Source organism: Dipodomys spectabilis, unplaced genomic scaffold (genome assembly GCF_019054845.1).
Source record: "Dipodomys spectabilis isolate Male_0828 unplaced genomic scaffold, ASM1905484v1 ptg000250l, whole genome shotgun sequence".
In the NCBI taxonomy this organism is placed as follows: Eukaryota; Metazoa; Chordata; class Mammalia; order Rodentia; family Heteromyidae; genus Dipodomys; species Dipodomys spectabilis.
The window spans coordinates 46,062-69,660 of record NW_024870927.1 but is presented as its reverse complement, the minus strand read 5'-3'; the positions used below and the strand labels follow the sequence as shown (position 1 = coordinate 69,660).

Sequence of the window (23,599 nt, the reverse complement as noted above, 5' to 3'; positions counted from 1 at the left end):
GTACTTGTTTTTTGTTTTTTTGGGTTCTTTTTTTTTTTGCCAGTCCTGGGGCTTGAACTCAGGGCCTGGACATTGTCCCTGAGCTTCATTTGCTCAAGGCTAGCATTCTACCATTTGAGCCACAGTGCCACTTCTGGCTTTTCCTGTTTATGTGGTACTAAGGAATCGAACCCAGGGCTTTATGCATGCTAGGCAAGCACTCTACCAAAGCCACATTCCCAGCCTGAGAACCACTGCATTTGATTGATTAAATCCACCACGGGAGCTGAGTATGAAGGCAGGTTTACTACTTAGAAAGCTGAGGGGAAGAGGATCAAGAATTAGCAAGACTGGGGGCTGGGAAGGTAGCTCAGTGGTAGAGCGCTTGCCTTGCATGCATGAAGCCCTGGGTTCGATTCCCCAGCACCACATAAACAAAAAGAAAAAAGCCGGAAGTGGTACTGTGGTTCAAGTGGTAGAGTGCTAGCCTTGAGCTGAAGAGCTGAGGGACAGTGCCCAGGCCCAGAGTTCAGGCTCCACAACCAGACCCCCCCCCCCCCCCAAAAAAAAGAATTAGCAAGACAGTCTTGAAAACAAAACAAAACAAAAAAGCCAAGCACAGTGGCTCAGATGTGTAATTCTAGCTACTCAGGAGACAGGAGATAGGAAGGATCAGGGTTTGATGCCAGTCTGGACAAAAAGTTCATGAGATCATCTTACCAATAAATAAAAAGTTGGGAAATAATTTGATGCTGTAATCCAAGCTACAAGTATAAATAGGAGAATCACAGTCCAGGCTGGCCCAGGCATAAATGTGAGACTCTGTTTGAAAGGTAACCGAAACCAAAAAGGGCCTGGACATGTCTCAAGTGCTGGAGTGCCTGCCTAGCAACCCTAAAGTCCTGAGTTCAAATTCTAGTACACTGTTAAAAACATTGACCAGTGTCTACTGGGTGCCAGTCACTGGGCAATGGTAAACAAAACAAGATACATTTGCTCTCAAAACTTTTAATTACTGGGAAAAATGAATACAAATTAAATGTTTCTGGTTTTCTTTCTCTTTATTACTGGGGATCAAACTCAGGACTTGGTACACGCAGTAGTTGAGCCATACTTCTAGCCCTCTCCTTTCACACTTTTAGAAATTTTAACTTACATCTTTGTTTTTTTCCACCTTTGTATTTGAGATAGCCCTATTACCTTACCTTGCCTCGTGATCCTCCTGCCTCTGCCTTTCAAGTAGCTAGGCTTATAGGGCTGTGCCATCATTCCCAGAGTAAATTATTTTTATTATAATTTATAATAACCAAAACAATCAAATACAAAGCTACAACTGTACCTTAAGAGTGTAAAAAGTAAAAAACAGAGCTTTGATAGTCTGTCAATACATACATTTTAATTTAGTTTCTCTGAGGAAGTAAACAGTCATGACATATCTTTCCCTGACTCTGGAGTATTTGTGGGGCAGAGGTTTGGGGAGTCAAGCAACTGCCCAAATGGTACCTCTATAGATCAATATCTCTCACTATGAACCACAAGGTTACTGTTTTCATCTCTTGAGCTCTCTCCCTACCAGATCCTCCAAATCCTATAGTGCTTTTAAGTCCATCTCCCATCCAACCTGCTTCCTTCTCAGTAATGTCCCCACAGCACAGAACTACTGCCAATAACTCTAACAACTGTAACATAGTCTGTGTTGGAAGTATCCCCAAAAAGTTCATGTTGAAGGCTTATTCCTCAGCTTGTGAAGCTACTGGGAGGTAACAGAAAGGGACATCTTAGCAGGTAGAACCTAGTAGAGGCAGCAGATCACTAGAGGTGTGTATGCCTTTAAAAAGTAAAGAGTAATTTCTATTTTGTCCCTGTATGTCCCTCTCTCTCCTCACCTTCCTTTTGTTCTCATTAAGTGCACAGCTTTTCTCTACCACAATAACCTAGCTACAGGTGCCCGATGATCAGATAATCATCACGGACCAACAAAAGTTCAGCAAGAAAGTCCATAAGACTCTTATCTCCAATGAACCACCGGAAAACCGGACATGACAGCGACAAGGAGGGGACAGCAAGCTGGGTACCTGGGAGCACAAGCTGCGGTGCATGTAGATGAGTAAGACCTTTGATGGGCCTTGCACCTGGCCAAGATGAACTGGGCAAGCCTTCATCAGGGCCTTCCTGCCTCTGGATGAGCTGGAGAAGCCCATGGAGACGAGAGTGAGCCTGATCACTCAGACATCGGCTATCAGATGCTGCTGAAGATGGGCTGGGCGGAGGGCCAGGGCATCAAGAACCTCATGAACATGGGGGCTACCGCACTCTCCAAGAACAACGAGTGTGAGGCTTGATGAAGACAACGCCAGCCTGCCACTGTGGGCCCAGCTGGCTGCACTACTCTAGGAGGCCTTCCTGCTGTCACAGTAAAACTCCAGTCAGTAAAGTCCCAGGGCTCACCCCCAAAAATAAATAAATAAAAATAAATACATAATTGTTGGTTAGAGTCCAGGCCTTGGTGGCTCACGCTTGTAATCCTGGCTACTCAGGAGGCTGAGATCTGAGGACTGCAGTTCAAAGTGAGACTGGGAAGAAAAATCTCTGAGACTCTTATTTCCAATTAACCAAAAAACCCAGAAGTGGAGCTGTGGCTCAAAGTGGTACAGAGAAAAAAAAGCTCACGGACAGCACCTAGGCCCTGAGTTCAAGAACCCCACAATTGACTCTCTCCTTCCCTCTCTCTCCCTCTTTTTTTATTTTTATTTCATTGTTTTTTTCTCTCTCCCTCTCTCTCTCTCTCTCTCACACACACACACAAGTGCACGTACACACATACACACACACACACACACACACACACACACACACACAATGATTGTAGAGGAAATCAATACTTACAATGATCCTATAATATTTTCTAACCAAATCTTGGCAAGTTGCACTTGAAATTATACCAAATCCCCACGTGGACTCAGCTCAGTGTTTTTTATTCCAGTGTGAGAAATTTAGAGATCACTGGCTCTGAAGAGTTCTTCACAGTGAACACAGAAGCGCATTCATGTGAATACCGTATTTATACTCTTCACTATCTTTCCTAGAGAGACAGAATGGAAACAGTTGGACTTCTCTTTCTTTTTGCCAAGGACTTGTCTGGACTGTGATCCTCCTACCTATGCCTGTGGTCTAGAACCAGAGATGTGATCTTACTAACTTTGTACAAACTGTCAAGAAATGTCATCTTTCTGATATTTGCCTCCTGAGTAGCTGTGATTACAGATGTGAGCCACCTCACTTAGCAGTGATTAAGCTCCTTAAACAGAACTTTTAGGACTGGGAAGGTGGCTCAGTGGTAGAGTGCTCACCTTTGCATGCATGAGGCCCTGGGTTCAATTCCTCAGTACCACATAAGCAGAAAAAGCCAGAAGTGGTGCTGTGGTTCAAGTGGTAGAGTACTAGCCTTAAGCTGAAGATCTGAGGGACATCACCCAGGCCCAGAGTTCAGGCCCCATGACTGACAAAACAACAACAACAACAACAAAAAAAAAAATTTTTAGATGTGTCACTAGGAAATGGAGAAGGACATACAGTTAAAAGTAACAGGGGCTGGGAAGGTGGCTCAGTGGTAGAGCGCTTGCCTTGCATGCATGAGGCCCTGGGTTCGATTCCTCAGTACCACATAAGCAAAAAGAAAAAAGCCAGAAGTGGCACTGTGGCTCAAGTGGTAGAGCGCTAGCCTTGAGCTGAAGAGCTGAGGGACAGAGTTCAGGCCCCACGACCGGACCCAAAAAAAAAAAAATTAAAATTAAAAAGAGTAACCGATTCCTTTCAAAAATCATCTACAAAAATCATTTTGGGGGGCTGGGAAGGTGGCTCAGTGGTAGAGTACTTGCCTTGCATGCGTGAGGCCCTGGCTTCGATTCCTCAGCACCACATAAGCAGAAAAAGCTGGAAGTGGTGTTGTGGCTCAAGCGGCAGAGCACTAGCCTTGAGCTGAAGAGCTGAGGGACAGCATCCAGGCCTAGAGTTCAGGCCCCACGACCAACAAAAAAAAAAGAATCACTTTGGAAGTAATCTGTGGAGGAAGGGCAGGAGTCTTACCACACTGGGATCCTTAAGGAGGTTTTCTGAGGTACTGATAACATTCTCTGTCTCAATTTACTTAGTGGTGATTACTCACATTTCATTTTGATAGGCTACTGACTGCTATACTTAGAATTTATAATGTTCTATATGTAATGTTATGCTTCAATATAAAAGGCTAGGTGCCAATGGCTCACAGCCATAGTCCTAGCTATTCAGAAAGCTGAGATATAAGAATTGTGGTTCAAAGCCAACCTGAGAAGTCCATGGGTCTCTTATCTCCAACTAACCACCAAGAAGCAAGAAGTAAAACTATGACTCAGGTGGGAGAGCAAAAAACACTCAAGGACAGTACCCAGGTCCTGAGTTAAATTTTTTAATTACTTCAAAATGAAATGTCAACTTCTGTGACAGGCGCATGCACTCAAAATTGGTAGCAATTCTCCTATTCTTCCTAATTATATAATTAGTTATATAATTATTTGATAGGGGAAAGTACTGTAACAGTTTCTATAACAGTTTCTGAATTATTAAAAGTAGAGTAGGTTGGGCACCAGTAGCTCACACCTGTAATCCTACCGACTCAGGAGGCTGAGATCAAAGCCAGCCTGGACAGCAAAGATCATGAGACTCCTATCTCCAATAAACTACACAGAAAAAGCCAGCAATGGCACTGTGGCTCAAGTGGTAGAGTGCTAGCCTTGACCACAAAGGCTCAAGGACAGTGTCCAGTTGGGGTTCAAGCCCGAAGACTGGCAAAAAAGTAGAATAGGAGCCTGGTCCCAGTAGTTCCCACTTACAATCCTAGCTTACTCAGGAGGCTGAGATCTGAGGATCCCAGTTCAAAGCCACCCTGGGAGATAAATCCAAGACTGTTATCTACAATTAACCACCAAAAAGCTGGAAGTGGAACTGTGGGCTCAAGTGGTAGAATTCCAGCTTTGAATGGAAAAAGCTAAGGGATAGTGCCCAGGCTGTGAGATCAAGCCCAAGCATAAAATAAATGAATAAAAGTAGAATGCCACTGTTTATCACCTTAATTATAACAAAAGGGCTGGGAATGTGACTTAGTGGTAGAGTGCTTGCCTAGCATGCATGAAGCCCTTGATTTGACTCTTCAGTACCACATAAACAGAAAAAGCCAAAGTGGAGCTGTGGCTCAAGTGGTAGAGTCCTAGCCTTGAGCAAAAGAAGTTGTGGGGGGGGGGGGGGGGGAAGGTGGCTCAGTGGAAGAGCGCTTGCCTTGCATGCCTGAGGCCCTGGGTTCAATTCCTCAGCACCACATAAGCAAAAAGAAAAAAGCTGGAAGTGGCACTGTGGCTCAAGTGGTAGAGCACTAGCCGTGAGCTGAAGAGCTGAGGGAGAGCGCCCAGGCCCAGAGTTCAGGCCCCACGACTGGACCCAAAAAAAAAAAAAAAGAAGCTCGGGGAGAGTGCCCAGGCCCTGAATTCAAGCCTCAGGTCTGGCATTAATAGTAATAATAACAACAACAATAATAACAAGTAGAATAGGAGCCAGGTGCTGATGACTTATCCTAGGTACTCAGAAAACAGATCTGGGTATCAGAAGTAGAACTGTGGTTCAAATGGCAGAGTGTTAGCTTTGAGCAAAAGAAGCTCAGGGACAGTTCCCAGGCCCTGAGTTCAAACCCTAGTATTGGCACACAAAAAAGAATGAGATTCAAATGTTTAATGACTTAGGTACTAAGATTGATCAGATAGTCACGAAATATCAACCAGGCATTATCAGAACTATGAGGTGATAAACAACAATACAAAGAATGGAAAATACTGCTAAATCATGAATGAATCACCTTAATTTAAACATTACAATATATCAAGTCAAAATTGTCAACCCCCAAACCAAAAGGCCTAAAAGCCCAATATAATCTAGAAATCATCACTGTTGGATGAGGGGTGTAGCTCTCAGTGATAATGTGTATGCCAAACATACACAATACCCAGAATTAGATCCTCAGCAATGCAAAAACTAAACAACAACAAAAAACTCACTGTTAATCCACCTGAAAAAGGTACAAGCTGGGCTGCCCTTTAAAAGAATCTCTCAAAGGGGCAACTCGTAGTCCACTACAGTAAAAAGTCAGATAATGTCTATAATTGGTCAACCTAGAAGGTAGTATAAGATTGATTACTGAGAGGTACTGAAAAGAAACAAGCACAAAATTGATGACAGAGCTGGGCGATGGTAGCTCACGCCTGTAATCCTAGATACTCAGGAGACTGAGGATTGTGGTTCAAAGTCAGCCTGGACAGGCAGGAGTGCCTGAAACTCTTATCTCCAATTAACCAACAGTAAACCGGAAGTGGTGCTGGGGCTAAAGGGGTAGAGTGCTCACCTTGAGCTGAAGAGCTCAGGGACAGTGCCTGGCCCAGGCCCAGACCCAGAGTTCAAGCCCCATGACCAACAACAACAACAACAAAAAAGACTGATTATGGAAAATAGTCTGGGAACAGAGCTGAGGCAGGAAGAGGGAGAGCACAACTTACTTTTTGTTATAAGCCTTATAGTATTTGAATTTTAAATTTCTATACACTTATAAAACACAATTTTTAAAGACTGTGATAAATTATGAGGAAACATAAATAACTTCTAGTATTCAAGTATGAAAGTTTTCTGTATTACAAAATTTGATGATGGAAAGGGATCTTTTGACCTACTAACCATCCATCCACTCATTACTTATTTTCAGTGCTAGGGGCTGTGTAGCCTCTTTTAGTCCAAGTCTCAGTAAATCTTAGAAGCAAAAAACAGAGAAGTGTGACATTATTTCACAAGAATCACTTAGGCTGCTTGAACTGAGAGAAATCCCAGATTCAGTAGACCTAGGGTAGAGCTGGAAAAAGTATCTTAAAAAACAGCTCAGGGCTGGGAATGTGGCTTAGTGGTAGAGTGTTTGCTGTAAGGTCTGCCCAGGGCCACACAGGTCCTGGGCTGGTATAGACACCTCTCTACTTCTTGGCTAATTATCTGTGTTACCTAGGTAACTGGCACACCTAGAACAGTCACCTCCCTCTCCTGCTAGATCACATCCTGGACAGCCTTAGGTCATGCCTCCCATCTGACCATAGGAAGGTCCCAGGCCCTGAGGTTACATCCAGATCCAGTGTGGCCACACCCTTCCCCCACGTGGCTACACCTCTTCCTGTCCCTGGCCTAGATAAGTCCAGGCCTGGGGGTGGGTGGCCCTTTCCCAGCCATGCTTCTGTACCATGCACAGTGGGAGCACCAGTTCAGTAAATAAACTTTTCCTGCCTGAACACTGTATGGTGTTCTCTTCATTGGTTACCTAATGAAACCTACCTTTTCAATATACCTTACTCTTCCCTATCATGCATGAAGCCCTGGGTTCCATTCCTCAGTACCACATAAATATAAAAAGGCAAAAGTAGTGTTGTGACTCAAGTAGTAGAGTGCTAGCTTTGAGCAAAAGCAGCTCAGGGACACTGCCCAGGCCCTGAGTTCAAGCCCCAGGACTAGAAAAAAAAAAAAAAAAGCTTTGTATTTCTTGACCTTGAGACCCACTGAGGTCCCAGCTTATACCCCCCAAATCACACACATACTGCCCAGGAGCATTAAGTACCAGTGCCTGGCACTGATTGCTGTTTGCTCACTGATTGCTTAAAGAGTTTTGTCTCCTAAAAAGACAATTGTAGTGGACACCAGTAATCCTAGCTGCTCAGGAGGCTGAGATTTGAGGATCATAGTAAACAGCCAGCCTGGATAGTAAACAGCCAGCCTGGATAGTAAAGTCTGAGACATTTCTTTTGTTGTTGTTCCTGGTTGTGAGGCCTAAACTCTGGGCCTGGGTGCTGTCCCTCAGATCTTCAGCTTAACGCTAGCACTCTACCGCTTGAGCCACAGCACTACTTCTGGCTTTTTCTGCTTATATGGTAGTGAGGAATTGAACCCAAGGCCTCATGCATGCTCTACCACTGAGCCACCTTCCCAGCCCTGAGACTTATTTCTAATTAACCATCAGAAAATAAAGTGAAGCTGTGATTTAAGCGGTAGAGCACTGTGAGCAAAAAAGCTCAAGGCCAGTGCCCAAGCCCAGAGTCCAAGCCCTAGAACTGGCGCATGCACACACGCGCACACGCACACTTGCATGCACACACACGAATTATTTTTAAGAAAATTGTGTAGCCTAGTCATTTATCAAAATTTAAGTTTCTGTGAAGTGCCAGTGTCAAGGTAAACATAACATCTCAGCAAGACCACCTAGCTTACGATAATGCAAAAAAAATGTCCCAGAAAAGGGATTTTTTTTCAAAAAAAAAAAAAAAAAGCCCAAGCATTGGTGGCTAAAGCCTAGCTACTCAGGACACTGAGATCTGAGGATTGGAGTTCAAAGCTAGTCTGGTAAGAAAATATATATGTGAGACTCTTTTTGTTTTTTTGATCATGGGGGATTGAACTCTGGGTCTGGGAGCGCTCGCTATCCCTGAGCTCTCAGCCTTCTGAGTAGCTAGGATTACAAACGTTGAACCACAGGCACCCAAGCTGTCTCCAATTAACCACCAGAAAACTGGAAGTGGAGCTAAAGCTCAAAGCTAGCCTTGAGCAAAAAGGCTCAGGGACAGCACCCAGGCCCAGAGTCCAAGCCCCATAGTCAACAAAATAACAACAACAGCATGGGGCTGGGAAAGTGGCTCCGTGGTAGAGTGCTTGCCTCCTCATGGATGAGGCCCTGGGTTCAATTCCTCAGCAACACATAAGCAGAAAAAGCTGGAAGTGGCGCTGTGGCTCAAGTGGTAAGAGTGCTAGCCTTGAGCTGAAGAGCTGAGGGACAGCGCCCAGGCCCAGAGTTCAAACCCCACAATGGACAAAAAAAAAAAAAAAGGAGTTTCACAGACGTTCCTGTCCAGGCTGGCTTTGAACCAAGATCCTCAGATTTTAGCCTCCCTGGCTGGGATTGTTTTAAGAATGGGGAGGAGATGGGGAGGAGTGACAGGGGAAGAAAGGATGATCCAGATACACTGTACACCTGTGTGGAAATATCACAATGAAACTTCTCTTCCACAACTAAGGTATAATTTAAAGAAAAAGGCAGGGCATTTATTCTTTTTTTTTTTTTTGGACTGTTAATACAAAATTACAGGTGCTCTCAGCTCCAGCAGCAGGAGGGAGCCCAAGGGATAACAAGTGCATTGAGGTATTTAAGAAGTACCAATCAGTTGACTGCAATCACCGTACCACAGTACAAGTAAGTGCCAGTGCTGAGATGATACTCTACTGGGAAGCAACAAACAGCAATTCACATATGTTTTTGAAAACTCACCAAGATATACAGTTCCTTACAAGAAAAAATTGGCTACAGGTCTGGAACTAGCTAGCCTGACGGTGAAATCCTAAGTAGCTACCTCATTCTCATCTGCAACAGTAGTAAGTAGTCAACAGATCTAAGCTACATGGACTGGAATTGATATAAGCTTACCTATTTTCTACCTGTGACCTTGGACAAATTACTGGTTTCTGTGTTTCAGTCTTCTATGGAAAATGCAAATAATAATGTTGTTTCAAAGGGTCATGTGATGAGTAATTAAGATTATAGCCAGCATTGTAGTTCATGCCTGTTCTCCCAGCTGCTTAGGGAGGATAAACTGGGAGGATCATTTGAGTCTATGAGTTCAAAACCAGTCTGGCAACATAGTAAGACTCTTTACTTTTGCTTCTTTCTTTGTTTTGCTCTGTTTTGTTTTGTTTTGTTTTTAAATGCCAGTCCTAGAGGTTGAACTCAGGGTCTGGGTGCTGTCCCTGAGTTACATTTTGCTCAAGGCTAGTGCTCTACCACTTGAGCCACAGCTCCACTTTTAGCTTTTTGGTAGTTTGCTGGAGATAAGAGTCTCACACACTTTCCTGCCTGGGCTGGCTTCAAATCATGATCCTAAGATCTTAACCTCCCAAGTAGCAAGGATTACAGGTGTGAGCCAACAGTATCAAGCTACGTGTGTGTGTGCGCGCGCGTGTGTGTGTGTGTGTCTCTCTCTCTCTCTCTCTCTCTCTCTCTCTCTCTCTCTCTCGTGGGCTTGAACTCTGGTCCTGGGCGCTGTGTGTGTGTGTGTGTGTGTGTGTGTGTGTGTGTGTGTGTGTGTGTGTGTGTGTGTCTCGTGGGCTTGAACTCTGGTCCTGGGCGCTGTGTGTGTGTGTGTGTGTGTGTGTGTGTGTGTGTGTGTGTGTGTGTGTCTCTCGTGGGCTTGAACTCTGGTCCTGGGCGCTGTGTGTGTGTGTGTGTGTGTGTGTGTGTGTGTGTGTGTGTGTGTGTGTGTCTCGTGGGCTTGAACTCTGGTCCTGGGCGCTGTGTGTGTGTGTGTGTGTGTGTGTGTGTGTGTGTGTGTGTGTGTGTGTGTGTGTGTCTCTCGTGGGCTTGAACTCTGGTCCTGGGCGCTGTGTGTGTGTGTGTGTGTGTGTGTGTGTGTGTGTGTGTGTGTCTCTCGTGGGCTTGAACTCTGGTCCTGGGCGCTGTGTGTGTGTGTGTGTGTGTGTGTGTGTGTGGTGTGTGTGTGTGTGTGTGTGTGTGTGTGTGTGTGTGTGTGTCTCTCGTGGGCTTGAACTCTGGTCCTGGGCGCTGTCCCTTAGCCTTCAGCTCAAAGCCACTTGAGCCACAGCACCACTTCCAGTTTTCTGCTGGTTTATTGGAAGTAAGAATCTCATGGACTTTCCTGCCAGGGCTGGCTTTGAACCACAATCCTCAGAGCTCCCCGTCCTCAGTAGCTAGGATTACAAGCATAAGCCACCCGTGCCTGGCTACATTTTTTATTTTTAAAGAGTTACATCACTTAGGGCTAGGATGTAGCTCAGTGGCAAAGCACTTGCTTGGCAAGTGCAACATACTGGGTTCAATCTCCAGTACCAAAAAAATAAAAAGACTTAAAAAAATAAAAAGAAGGCCAGGTGCCGGTGGCTCACACCTATAATCCTAGATACTCAGGAGGCTGAGATCTGAGGATCATGGTTCAAAGCCAGCCTGGGCAGGAAAGTCTGTGGGACTCTTATCTCCAATAAAACCACTAGAAAACCAGAAGTGGTTCTATGGCTCAAGGGATAGAGTGCTCGCCTTGAACTGAAGAGGGCAAGGACAGCGCCAGGCCCAGAGTTCAGACCCCATGACCGACCAAAAAAAAATCAAAAATAAAATAAGAAAAGCAACAAGCTCTTTGAGGGCTAAGAATGTAGCCTAGTGGTAAAGTGCCTGCCTAGACCTGGGTTCTATTCCTCAGTACCACATAAACAGAAAAAGCCAGAAGTGGTGCTTGGCTGAAGTGGTACAGTGCTAGCATTGAGCAAAAAAAGCCCAGGGACAGTGCCCAAGCCCTGAGTTCGAGCCCCAGGGCCAGCACCAAAAATAAAGAAAGTAAAAAAAAAAATTAATTATCTCTTGGCAAGTCACGTGGGACAGACAGAGTAAACCAACAACTATTTTTGTAGCATTCTACTTTTTTTTGGGGGGGGGGTGTATGTTGAGTGGGAGCCACAGTACTGCTTCGTTTTTGAGTGATTAAATGGAGATAAGAGTCTCACAAGGATTTTATCTGCACAGGCTGGCGTCAAACTGCCATCCTGATTTCAGCCTCCTGAGTGGCTAGGATTATAGGCACAAGCCACCAATGCCACCATGTTTTTCATTTTAAGTCAGGAGTTTAAACATTTTCTGGGAAACACTTAAAGTATTTTAGGCTTTATAGGCCATATAGTCTCAGTGACACCATTCAACTGTTATTGTAACATAAAAGCATAAACCAATGTGTGCCTGTGGTCTCCAAAAAAATACTTATGAACAGTGAAAATTGAAATTCATATATTTTTCACAAGTCATGATACATTTTTCTGATGGTCATTTTTCTTTTCTTTTCTTTTCTTTGTCAGTTGTAGAGCCTAAACTCTGGGCCCGGGTGCTGTCCCTCAGCTCTTCAGCTCAAGGCTAGCTACTACTTGAGCCACAGTGCCACTTCGGGACTTTTCTGCTTATGTGGTGCTGAGGAATCAAACCCAGGGCCTCATGCATGCAAAGCAAGCACTCTACCACTGAGCCACCTTCCCAGCCCCTGATGGTCATTTTTCAAATTTTTAAAAACTGTTTAAGACTGGGTATAATGGTACAAACCTGTCATTGTAGCACTAGGGAGGCTAAGAAGGAGCACAGACTTGAGTCTAGTCGGGGCTACAAAACTGAGACCATGTCTCAAAAATAAAATAAAAATAATGCTTAGTACATATAGAATATCTATTTTATAAAAAGATAATAACTCTATTATAATATGTAACACATATTACATATACAGCCAGGTAAAGAGTACATTTCTTGTTGGATAATATCACCCCTTCCCCCGCTCTCTCTGTTTTTCCCTCCTGTCCCCACCAATAAGTTATATAGTCTACTTTCAATGTAGTGTCTACTGAGTACCACTGCTGCAGTTGTTCACCCTTTGTCCCCCTATTTCTGTGCCCCCTGCCCTCCCAAAGATAAACAAACAAACAAAACAACAACAAAAAGAAACAAAGAAAACCACCTCATTTCCATTTCCTGGAGTTCATTTTGATAAACATTTTATACAATCAGAGGGTCAGAGGCATTGTGACTTTGTGTTCCTCCCCTAAGACTTTGTGTTCCTCCTTTGGTCTCACTGTGTATTTATTCCTAGAGTCCTGTATAATTTATCATGCCCTAGTATTTTTTAGATCTAACTTCTGCATATGAGAGAAAACATGCACCATTCGTCTCTCTGAGCTTGGCTTACCTCACTTAACATCACTTGTTCTAGGTCCATCCATTTCCCAGCAAATGACATATTCTTTCAAAAGGATGAGTAAAATTCCATTGTGTACAGGTATCCCTTTTTTTTTTTCTTTTGGTTCTGGGGTCTGAACTCTGGGCTTGGGCACTGTCCCTCAGCTCTTCAGCTCAAGGCTAGCACTCTAGCACTTGAGCCACAGCGCCACTTCAGGTTTTCTGGTGGTTTATTGGAGATGAGTCTCACAGACTTTCCTGCCCAGACTGGCTTTGAACTGTAATCCTCAGATCTCAGCCTCCCGAGTAGCTAGGATTATAGGCATGAGCCACCAGCACTGGCTAGGGACCAGTTTTTTTTATCTTCTCATCTATTGTAGGACAGCTGGGCTGTTTCCATAACTTGGCTATTGTGCATAGTGCAGCAGTGAATATGGATGTTCATTTATGGTATACTGGCTTACAATGTTCTGCGTAGATGCCCAAGAGTTGTGTGGCTGAGTTATAGGAAAGGTCTATGTTTAGTTTGTTGAGGAACCTCCAGGCACTATTGAAAGTGGTTGTATTAGTTTACATTCTAACCAACAGTACAATAGGGTTCCTTTCTCCCTACGTCTCCCCCAATATTTGTAAGCCAATCTAACTGGGATAAGATGGAATCTCAGAGTTGTCTTGATTTGCATTTCCTTTATGGCTAGGGATGTTGATCATTTCCTTATATGTTTCTTTGCCATTCTTACCTTTTCTTCTGAGAGGTCTCTCCTTAGCTATTTTGCCTATTTAGTGATTGGTTTATTTGCTTTGGGAGGGGTTAGTTTCTTAAGCTCCCATATTTCAGACATTAGGCATATGTTGAAATTTTCTTTCACTATAATAACAGTTTATTTAGAGATGGTAAGTATAGAAAATTTGTTCCAACAGTAAATAAGAAAACAAGAAATATTTACTGTTAAAAATGAAAGTTAAAAAAAAAAGAAAAAGAAAAAGAATGCAAGGTCAAGCCCGGTACCAGAGTAACTGGTACCTGTAACACTAGCTACACCAGGCTGAAATCTGAGGGCTGTGGTTCAAAGCCAGCCCAGGCAAGAAAGTCTGTGAGACTTATCTCTAGCAAAAAGTTGGAAGTGACTCTGTGGCTCAGTAGCAGAATGAGAGAGAGAGAAAGAGAGAGAGAGAGATAGTGTGTGTGTGTGTGTGTGTGTCATGGGCCCTGAACTCTGGGCCTGGGCGCTGTCCCTCAGCTCTTCAGCTCAAGGCTGGCACTCTACCACTTGAGCCACAGCGCCACTTCCAGGCTTTTTCTGCTTATGTGGTGCTGAGGAATCAAACCCAGGGCCTCAGGCATGCAAGGCAAGCACTCTATCACTGAGCCACCTTCCCAGCCCCAGAATGCTGGTCTTGAGTGAAAAAGCTAAGGGAAGCCGGGCGCTGGTGGCTCACGCCTGTAATCCTAGCTACTCAGGAGGCTGAGATCTGAGGATCGCGGTTCAAAGCCAGCCCGGGCAGGAGAGACTGTGAGACTCCTATCTCCAATAAACCACCAGAAAACCGGAAGTGGCGCTGTAGCTCAAGTGGTAGAGCGCTAGCCTTGAGCTGAAGAGCTGAGGGACAGCGCTCAGGCCCAGAGTTCAAGCCCCATGACCGACAAAAAAAAAAGAAAAAGCTAAGGGATAGTAACCTGCTTGAGTTCAAGTCCAAGCACTAAGCAAGTTTAATGGGCCAACCACGGTAATACCAACCACTCAAGAAGCAGAGATTAAAGACTGGACCGAAACCAGCCTGGGCCAAACTGACCTCATCTTAAAAAAAATAAAATAAAAAAAGCCAGGTGTGCTGGTATATGCTTATCATTCTAGCTACACAAGTGTTAAGGCAGATTTCCATCCAGGATAGCCTAAACAAAAATGAGAGAATCTATCCAAAAAAATAAAGCAAAAAGAACTGAAGGTGTGACTCAAGTGGCAAAGTGCCTGCCTGACAAAGCACAATGACTTAGTTAAAACCCAAAGACAGAAAAAAATGCAAAAAAAGAAATATATAAATATATATATACAAGTTTATATCACATCCTCTTTTTAAAAAAAAGAGAAAGAAGAAAACAAAAGAAGATAGTAATACTGTATGGAGGAAAGAAAGAACTAATAGCATGTCACAGCAACCCAGCCACTCAGCATCACTCCCTTCATCAAAAAAAAAGTTGATATTATTAAATATATGATGATACTAAGGACACTTTGTAACTCAAGATTCTACCTTTCTGAATACTCTAGCAACTGACACCAAACATGATGACACATGTCTGTAATTCTAGTTACTTAGGAGATAGACATAGGAGGATCTCAGATGGAGGCCAGCCAGGGTAAAGCAAACAGGAGACTCTATCACAAAAACAAATTAAAAAACAAAACAAAACAAAAGCTGGGCATGGTGACTCATACCTATAATGTTAGCTACTCAGGAGGCTAAGATCTGAGGATCACAGTTCAAAGCCAGCCTGGGAAGGAAAGTCCATGAGATTCTTATCTCCAATTAACCACCAGAAAAGTGGAAGTGGCGCTGTGGGTTAAGTGGTGGAGCACTTGCCTTGAGCTGAAGAGAGCAGGGACAGCACCCAAGCCCAGGTTCAAGCCCCACGACCGGCAACAACAACAAAAAAGCAGAGCATTTGCTTGGCAAGTCTGAGTCCTGGAAGTTCAATACTAGGGCTTAAAATAAACAACAACAAAAACCCTAAAGTTATTAGTAGACATCGTTGGTAGAAAAAATGACATTATAATGATGTTCAATGAAGCTGAAACTTGGGGGTTTCAGTGCTCATGAGGTGATTCTCATAGCAGGGCTCTCAAGGCTCAAATACACTGGGATGAACTCACAAGAGAACAGTGGAGCACAAATTAACAGGTGTGAGAGATACACTGGATTTGATGCTGACCACAGAGTGGGAAGCTATCAGGGATGATATCTAGGTTATTGACTACAGACTCTGGATTATCAGCACCAAAGAGAAAACTCAGTAGGTAATAAAGCTCTTTTCTGGAAGGTCTATTAAGGCTGAAAAAGTGTCTGTTCATTTTGTTATCCCTAGCATAGAAGTTTACACTTACTATGAAATGCATTTTTCTTGAATGGATTTCACCTTTGTTTTGTTTGGCCTTTGAGTTAAAAGCCTACACTGTAGAGCACTCATAGGGCTAATTTCACAGAAAGATGCTCAACTATGAGCTAACTAACATTTCATCCTGAACTTCCTATTAGCCTGGAACTCCCTTGCTAGACATAACCAACTAGAGGTACACAGATAATAGGAAAGTATGTCTAAAACTGAGGTCAAAGTATTTGTCTGTGAGTAATCCAGACCTAGAATCCTCAAGACATCTTTTTTTTTTTTGGTCGTGGGGCTTCAACTCCAGGCCTGGGCTCTGTCCCTCAGCTCTTCAGCTCTAGGTGAGCATTCTACTGCTTGAGTCACAATGCCACTTCCGGTTTTCTGGACTTTGCTACCCCAGCTGGCTTTGAACCGTGATCCTCAGATCTCAGCCTCCTAAGTAGCTAAGGTTACAGGTGTGAGCCACCGGCACCCGGCTCCAGACATCTTTATAGCTCTTTCTTGCCAACATTCACAAAAGCTTAAAAAGTTCTGCTTCATGGCTTCGGTAAGTCTCTCTTGTATCAATCCTCATCAGCCCCATTGCTCCTTACTAAATGACTCAGCAACTGCTACAGCTTCCTGCCTGGCTTCCTTCCCTCCCAGTCCTTCCTCCACAATGCAATTGTTTCAGTGAGCCTAAGACAAGGCCACTCACCACTGCCTCGGCTTCTATCTCTCAAATGTATATACCCTTAACCCATAGAACAACGTGCCATTGCTTAATCACACCTGGAATCACCTGGCCTTAACTACATCTTCTAACCTAATACCTACCATTCCTTCCACTGAGAATATTAGCCTTTCCCAATTCTAACGTCTCAACATTCAAAAAAAAATTATTTTTCAAAGTCCAGCTTGAACACAATCTCCTGAAGATCATCCAAAACACACTTCTTACCACTTCCCTAGAAAATCTTGCTTTGACTTATCAAAGTAACATTTAAGCACTTTTCATCTTTTCCTTAGTTTCTCAGATAATTTTAAACTTCTTGTACTTCTGAACTTCTGAGTGCACTACAAGAAGTACTTACGTTGCTGGGCGCTGGTGGCTCACACCTATAATCCTAGCTGCTGAGGAGGCTGAGATCTGAGGGTCATGGTTCAAAGCCAGCTCAAGCAGGAAAGTCCATGAAACTCTTACCTTCAATAAACCACCAGAAAACTGGAAGTGGCCCTATGGCTCAAGTGGTGAGTGCTCACCTTGAGATGAAGAGCTGAGGGACAGCACTCAGGCCCAGAGTTCAAGCTGGACTGGCAAAAAAAAAAAAAAAAGTACTTATGTCTGTCTATTCTCCTCTGCCCCCATCCCCACCAAGTCATCCTCATATAGGGCCTTCCTAGGTGGAGTTCAACAATGCCATAGGAGGTCCTTGATCTACACAGATTCAACAAAACTCGAGATACCACTTTCTCTTCTGCCTGACAGAACTGTAAATCACCTAGAGTAGATCGTCTTCCCATTGATTAAGCGTGGCATAGCACGGTTCAGAAGCTCTACTCTAACACATTTAGTCAGAGTAGATTAATCTTTCTTTGTGGAAAAAAAATCCCCCAGGAGGCCAAGCAGGGACAGCACCTTGGACCTTTGTTAAATGAGTAAAACCACAAAGAGATAAATTTCAAAACTGGAAGGATGGCAAACTTTTCCTCAACTGTCAGCCTTACTGATTAAGTACTTTCTAGAATAGTACTATCAAACAGCACTTTCTGTAAGCACTTATGTGCTCTATTTGTCTGCATCCTCCAGTTTCAGGGAATACCTGTGCCATGGCTGCTGAGCATTTGGTTCAGACTAACAGAAATGTTTCATTTCACTTTAAATTCCAGTGGCTAATGGCCATGGGATTAACCAGGAGTTTGCCAGAATAAGCTAAGTTTTCATGTGGTTATCTGAATTGTTATCAAAGGTATTTCCTAGTCAAGCATCAGTAGCTAACGCCTGTAATCCTAGCAACTCAGGAGATGGACATCTGAAGATCCAGGTTTGAAGCCAACTCAGGCAGGAAAGTCTATGGGATTCTTCAATTAACCAGCAAAAAGCAGGAAGTGGAGCTGTAGCTCAAGTGATAGAGCACTAGCCTTGAGCACAAAAGCTCATGAACAGCACCCAGACCCTGAGTTCAAGCCCTAGGACTGGCACAAAAAAACTAAATTAAATAAATTATTCTAGCCAAATTTCATTAAGTAAAAAGTGCACAATTAGCTTTTCTACTTAACCATTTACATTTTTTTTAAATTTCCAGTTCTCTTCTTTTTCTTTGAATTTTCACTTTTATTGTTACTAAGGGCTGTGTACATGCTAAACACATGCTCAACAGTCATGTACACGCTAAATACGTGCTAAACAAGTGGACAATTCCTCCAGCACCCAGGCAGCTCATTTCATCACTGATAAGGCTCAATAAATTCATACATGCCTTCAACCACAGGCATGACTCTAAGCTAGAAGACAGAATAGTAAACAAAACAGGAAACGTTTCTGCCTTTATGGGGTTGACATTCCAGAGAGGGTAGCTTCAAGTATATTGTCAATAACATGGGAAAATAAGAACAGTTGTCCCAGGCCAAGGGAACTGCAAGGACAAAGAGGGAGAGGGCACATAGGAGTTCACCAGTTAGTGTGACTGGGGGCAGTAAATGAAAAGTGGGAAATAAGGCTGCAGTATTAAGCAGGGGTTAGACCTGTTGGAAAGCTTTGTAAGATCATGGAGAACCATGAAAGTTGGAATAGAGGGGCAGAGGTACTGAGAATAGGAGAGACAAGATGTTTTGTTTAACAGTGAACACTAGAAACTGAAAGTATATGGGGAGGGCAAAATCAAGGAGTAAAGATAATATAGGAAACATCTACTTGAAGTGGTTCACTTGAGGAAGCACAGATGATCAGGAAAGCTGTAGGGATGGATAGAGTGAAAATAGAAGTAAATTTTAGGAAAGACACAAGCTAAATATGTGAAGTCAAATTAACAGCCATGGCTAATGGAAAGAGGCTGTTTCTCAAATGAGTCAGATAATACTGTATATTTGGAATCTTGAGGTCCTACTTACTACTCCTAGGCACTGATTATCACATATTCTTCCACCAACAAACCATTACTAGTATCAGAGAAGTTACCAGAATGTGCTTACAGATAATATAACTGTTACATGACACAAAATTTTATTATTTGTGTGTAAATGAGTATCTCTGAACAACAGTAGCCAACTCTGAAAACTCTTGATTAAAGCACAAACAGCATTAAACAAGGAGCAACCCACAAAACATTTTCTTTTTATTTTGTTGGTCATGGGGCTTGAACTCAGGGCCTGGGTACTGTCCCTAAACTCTTTTTGCACAAGTCTAGCACTCTACCACTTTGAGCCACAGTTCCACTTCTAGTTTTCTGGTGGCTAACTGGAGATAAGAGTCTCACAGACTTTCTTGCCAGGTCTATCTTTAAACCACAATCCTCATATCTCAGCCTTATGAGTAGCAAGGATTACAGGTGTGAGCCAACCCACCTGGCTCACAAAAAAAAATTTTTTTTTGCCAGTCCTGGGGCTTGAACTAAGGGCCTGAGCACTGTCCCTGAGCTTCTTTTGCTCAAGGCTAGCACTCTATCACTTGAGCCACAGCACCACTTTCATCTTTTTCTATTTATGTGGTACTGAGGAATCAAACCTGCAGCTTCTTGCATGCTAGGAAAGCACTCTACCACTGAGCCACATTCCCAGCCCACAAAACATTTTCTAAGTAATTATATCTTCCTTTGGATGGCAGCACCTGCAGTTTAATGACTTGCCTTGGCCAAAAATGCCTTCGATTTTTCCTAGTCAAAGTTTGCAATATGATTTTTGGTAGAATTTGGAAATTGGGTTATACAAGGAATCTGTAAATTGGGTTATTCAGGGAAAAGCTTCATTGTTACACTTCCACACATAATGACAGTGCATTCCAATCAATTTCACCCCCTCCATCAAACTGCAGGCATCCTTTGCCCTTAGAATACAGTATCATTTTCTAAGAAGCTTTCATGGAACTTCAGCCAGGAAACTAGGATGCAAAAATGGTAAAATGTTAAGTCAGGACCCAATGACTACTTATTTATCTGTTTACAAGTCCTGGGCAACTTAATTAATCTTTAAAGGATGTTTGGTTTGGTTTAAAGTTATACTCACTCAGCTGGCTAGATGTCTCTCAATGCCAGGCTACCACAGCTCAGGAAAAAACCATCAGCCCTTAAGAACTCCCCAAAGCTGGAACCTGAGTCTAGCCCAGCAGGGGCTCCGAAAACTGCTGAATATAGAAAAGGCATCTTCCACAGTTTCCACCTTGATGAAAACATTCAGCTTCTCTTCTGTGAAAGTACTAGACTACTATAATTTCACATATAGGCTTTCTGAACCTTCTTACCCCCACCTCACAGTTCTGAGTAACAAGCTTGGCCCTTGTAAAATACTTTGCACTTAACCCAAAAACCATTTTCAGGGGGAAATGGTTAGCTTGCTGTCGCTCCCTCCCTTGCTCTCCGACAATATTCACATAAAGTTTCCCTCTCCCAATGGCTTAACGTGGTAGGAAACAAGCAAAGATAAAAACTGGGTCCAGTCTCAGTAATCTATTAACTTTAGCCTCAATTCCTTTATCTATAAAGAACAAATAACACAAGTGCCTTGCCTCCTTCCCAAGGTTATTCTTAAACCCCATCCAAATGAGAAAAGCCTACTCAAAGCTTCCCAAACCTAAGATCCAAGAAATGATAGATTTGGTCAAAGCTTAACTCAAAACCAAAGGAGCGGGTTGTGACCATGCACACTTAGTCACTCAATAAACGTTAAATTAACCGTATTTTTTCCCATTCATAGGATACACAGGAAAAGCACACAAATCCGGCACAACAGTATCACTATATGATCCCTGGCAAGTTAACTGGCCATCTCCCGGGCTTCTTTTCCCTCCCGTGTATAGTAAGGCTTTCACAATGAAGGATCCTGACATCGCAACAAGCCGTCAAACTGCTTTTACATGCGGTTTCCAAGAGCGCACCAGAGAAAAGGGTCCCGACGAGAAGAGGAGGCAAAGGAGCCTGGCTTGGGCAAAATTCTGGGGGGCCGTGTGAGCTTGGCCAGCTCGCTCCCCTACCAAACAAACCCTTCCACCCAGGCTGGGGTAAGGGGCACGGGGAGCACGAGGAAGAGCAGGGGAGGGGGGGACGAGGGAAGGCACAGGGGACCCGGGGGCAGGGGGAGGACATGATCGGGGGGGGGGCCGGGGGAGGGGGCAGGGGACACCGGAGAGCCGGAGGGGAAGAGGTCATGGAGCAGGGGCGGGGGCAGGGGGGCCCGGCCCGGGCGGGCAGCTCTGGCCTCCGGGCCGGGTGCGAAGGAGAGGCCCCGCTCTCCCGCGGGCCGGGTGCTGCGCCCTTCCTTCCGGACGAAGGACCTGTCATGTGCCTGGACAACAGTTCCAGCTTCCTCGGGAGAGGGTCGCTCTCCCGTGCCCGCCCCCCCCCCGGGACGTCAGGGAGCCCCCACACTCCGGGCCCCCACCCGTCCCCGCGCGGCCCGCGCCCGCCCCGCAGCCTCCGGCTCCCGCGGCCTCCGCGGGAGGGGCGTTGCCATAGGAACCGCGCTCTGGACCCCGGCCCTCGAAGCTGCAGGGGAGCTAGGAAGGAGGGCTCCGAGACCCACTGGGCCCAGCCACCACTGCCGAGAGCCGCACCCGGGGCGGTTCTACCCGCAAGCCCGCGCCCCGACGGCTCCGCGTCTTCCCGCTTCGAGCCACAAAAAAAAAAAAAACCTACCTTCCGCCATGTCGGGCCCAGCCCTGCCTGCAGCCTCGCGAGAAGTGCGCGCGGAACGGTGGCACGAAATCTCGCGAGAGCCCTGGGAGGCGCGGCCAAGTTGGAGCGCTGGGGGAAGCCAGGCCTTCGGCTGGAGATCCGGACTGCACTCGTGATTTAGTGACTGAGGACTTGCCCAGCTGACTGGTCTCGGTCCTGTCCCACGTCCCGGGCGGAAGACAGCAAACCCAGACTGCTGCTCCTGAGAAGCTTCCCCGGGCGAGGGCGGAGAGGGTGCGCGGGCCTTCGGGTTGTGTGAGGGCGTCGGGGCCGGGGCGGGGTGGGGGGACGCTGTGGTCCCAGACCCCGGGTACCTGTAACATTCGACACTTAACTCAAGGGAAAGGATGAAATTTGGACTAGAAGCAGGTCACCTGTTAATCCACTAGGCGCATGGAAACAACGTAGATGTGCAAGGGAAAGAACTATCAGCGACTTGACTCGGAACGATTGTATGCTGTACGCATGAAGTTCTTAGGCAAGGAGACCAGAGAATAATGAAGAAAATGTTGAAGATTTGAAGGCCTCATTACAAGTACCTCATCTACATGTGGATGAAGTCACTTTGAACTCGGCTATCTAGAGGCAGAAACAATCTGAATGCTAACATTTGTCTAAGCTCTAAGATTTTGTTGCCAAAAGTGGACAAACTCTATGACACTACAACTGTGGTGATCAGACTTAAAATTCACACTGCCTGGAGGTCGATGTATGAATTGTGAGAACTGCAGAGTTGTGTAATAACTGTGGACAGTCCAGTGCAAACAAGGTTGGGATAGTCCTGAGGTCAATGTGACAAAGTAGATTTTTGTCAGCTAAATCACATTAGAGCAGGACTGGGCAATGAAGTGGAAATGAGAAGCCAGGGAAATTAAATGTTGTAAGTTAAATATAGGAAAGTAAGGGAAACTATAAGCAAGATGTGGACATCTTTGGTGAATGTAGAGATGGCTAAATTATTAGGAAATAGCAAATTGGAGGACTAAAAAGTAGTTGAACTGGGCCTGTTGCTAATGCCTGTAATACTAGCTACTCCGGAGGCTGAGATCTGAGGGTGGAGGTTTGTAACAAGCTGGGACAGGAAAGTCCATGAGACTTTTTTTTTTTTTGGGGGGGGGGAGGTCTGGTCGCTGTCCCTCAGCTCTTCAGCTCAAGGCTAGCACTCTGCCACTTGAGCCACAGCGCCACTTCCGGACTTTTTCTTTTTTTGCTTATGTGGTGCTGAGGAATCAAAACCAGGGCCTCAGGCATGCAAGGCAAGTGCTCTACCACTGAGCCACCTTCCCAGCCCCATCTATGAAACTCTTACCTCCAATTAACTGCCAAAAAATCAGGAAGTAAATCTGGCTCAAGTGGCAATGCTCTAGCCTTGAACACAAAAGCTGAAGAACACACCTAGGCACTGAGTTCAAGCCCCAGGACTGGCATGTGCACACACACATACACAAAATAGTATAAATAGCATGAGACATTTCCAAAAGATTACACAAGTGTTCACCTATCATGTATGAAGTCTTGAGTTCCATCCCCAGCATCGAAAATAAAAAGTCTTCCCAAACAGCTGTAATTCCAGCTACTTGGGTGGTGGAGATCAGGATGACAGGATCAAGGTAAGCCCTGGCAAAGTTTTAAAGACCCTATCTGAATAAATCAGATGTGGTGGAATTCATTTGTGATCCCAACTTTGAGAGGCAGTCTCTGGAAAGATCAGAGATACCACAGATAGTGATCAAGATGTGAGGCCCACCTTATATTAATATTTTTTTTTAAAGAAACAGGGTAGGATATGGTTTAACTGGTAAGAGAGAGAGAGTGTGTGGTGTGTGCGCCAGACCT

The 23,599-nt window shown here is 44.6% G+C and overlaps 1 protein-coding gene across 1 annotated transcript in view; it reads right to left on the bottom strand.

Annotated features, from left to right (window-relative positions):
- Positions 1-21,767, bottom strand: part of Ankfy1 (ankyrin repeat and FYVE domain containing 1) — a 117,672-nt gene extending 95,905 nt beyond the window's left edge. Inside the window, exon 1 of the mRNA XM_042699426.1 lies at positions 21,725-21,767. Within this exon, the coding sequence (XP_042555360.1) occupies positions 21,725-21,734 (10 nt within the window). The 5' untranslated portion in view covers positions 21,735-21,767. The remainder of the gene's footprint in view (positions 1-21,724) is intronic.
- Between the last annotated feature and the right edge of the window lie 1,832 nt (positions 21,768-23,599).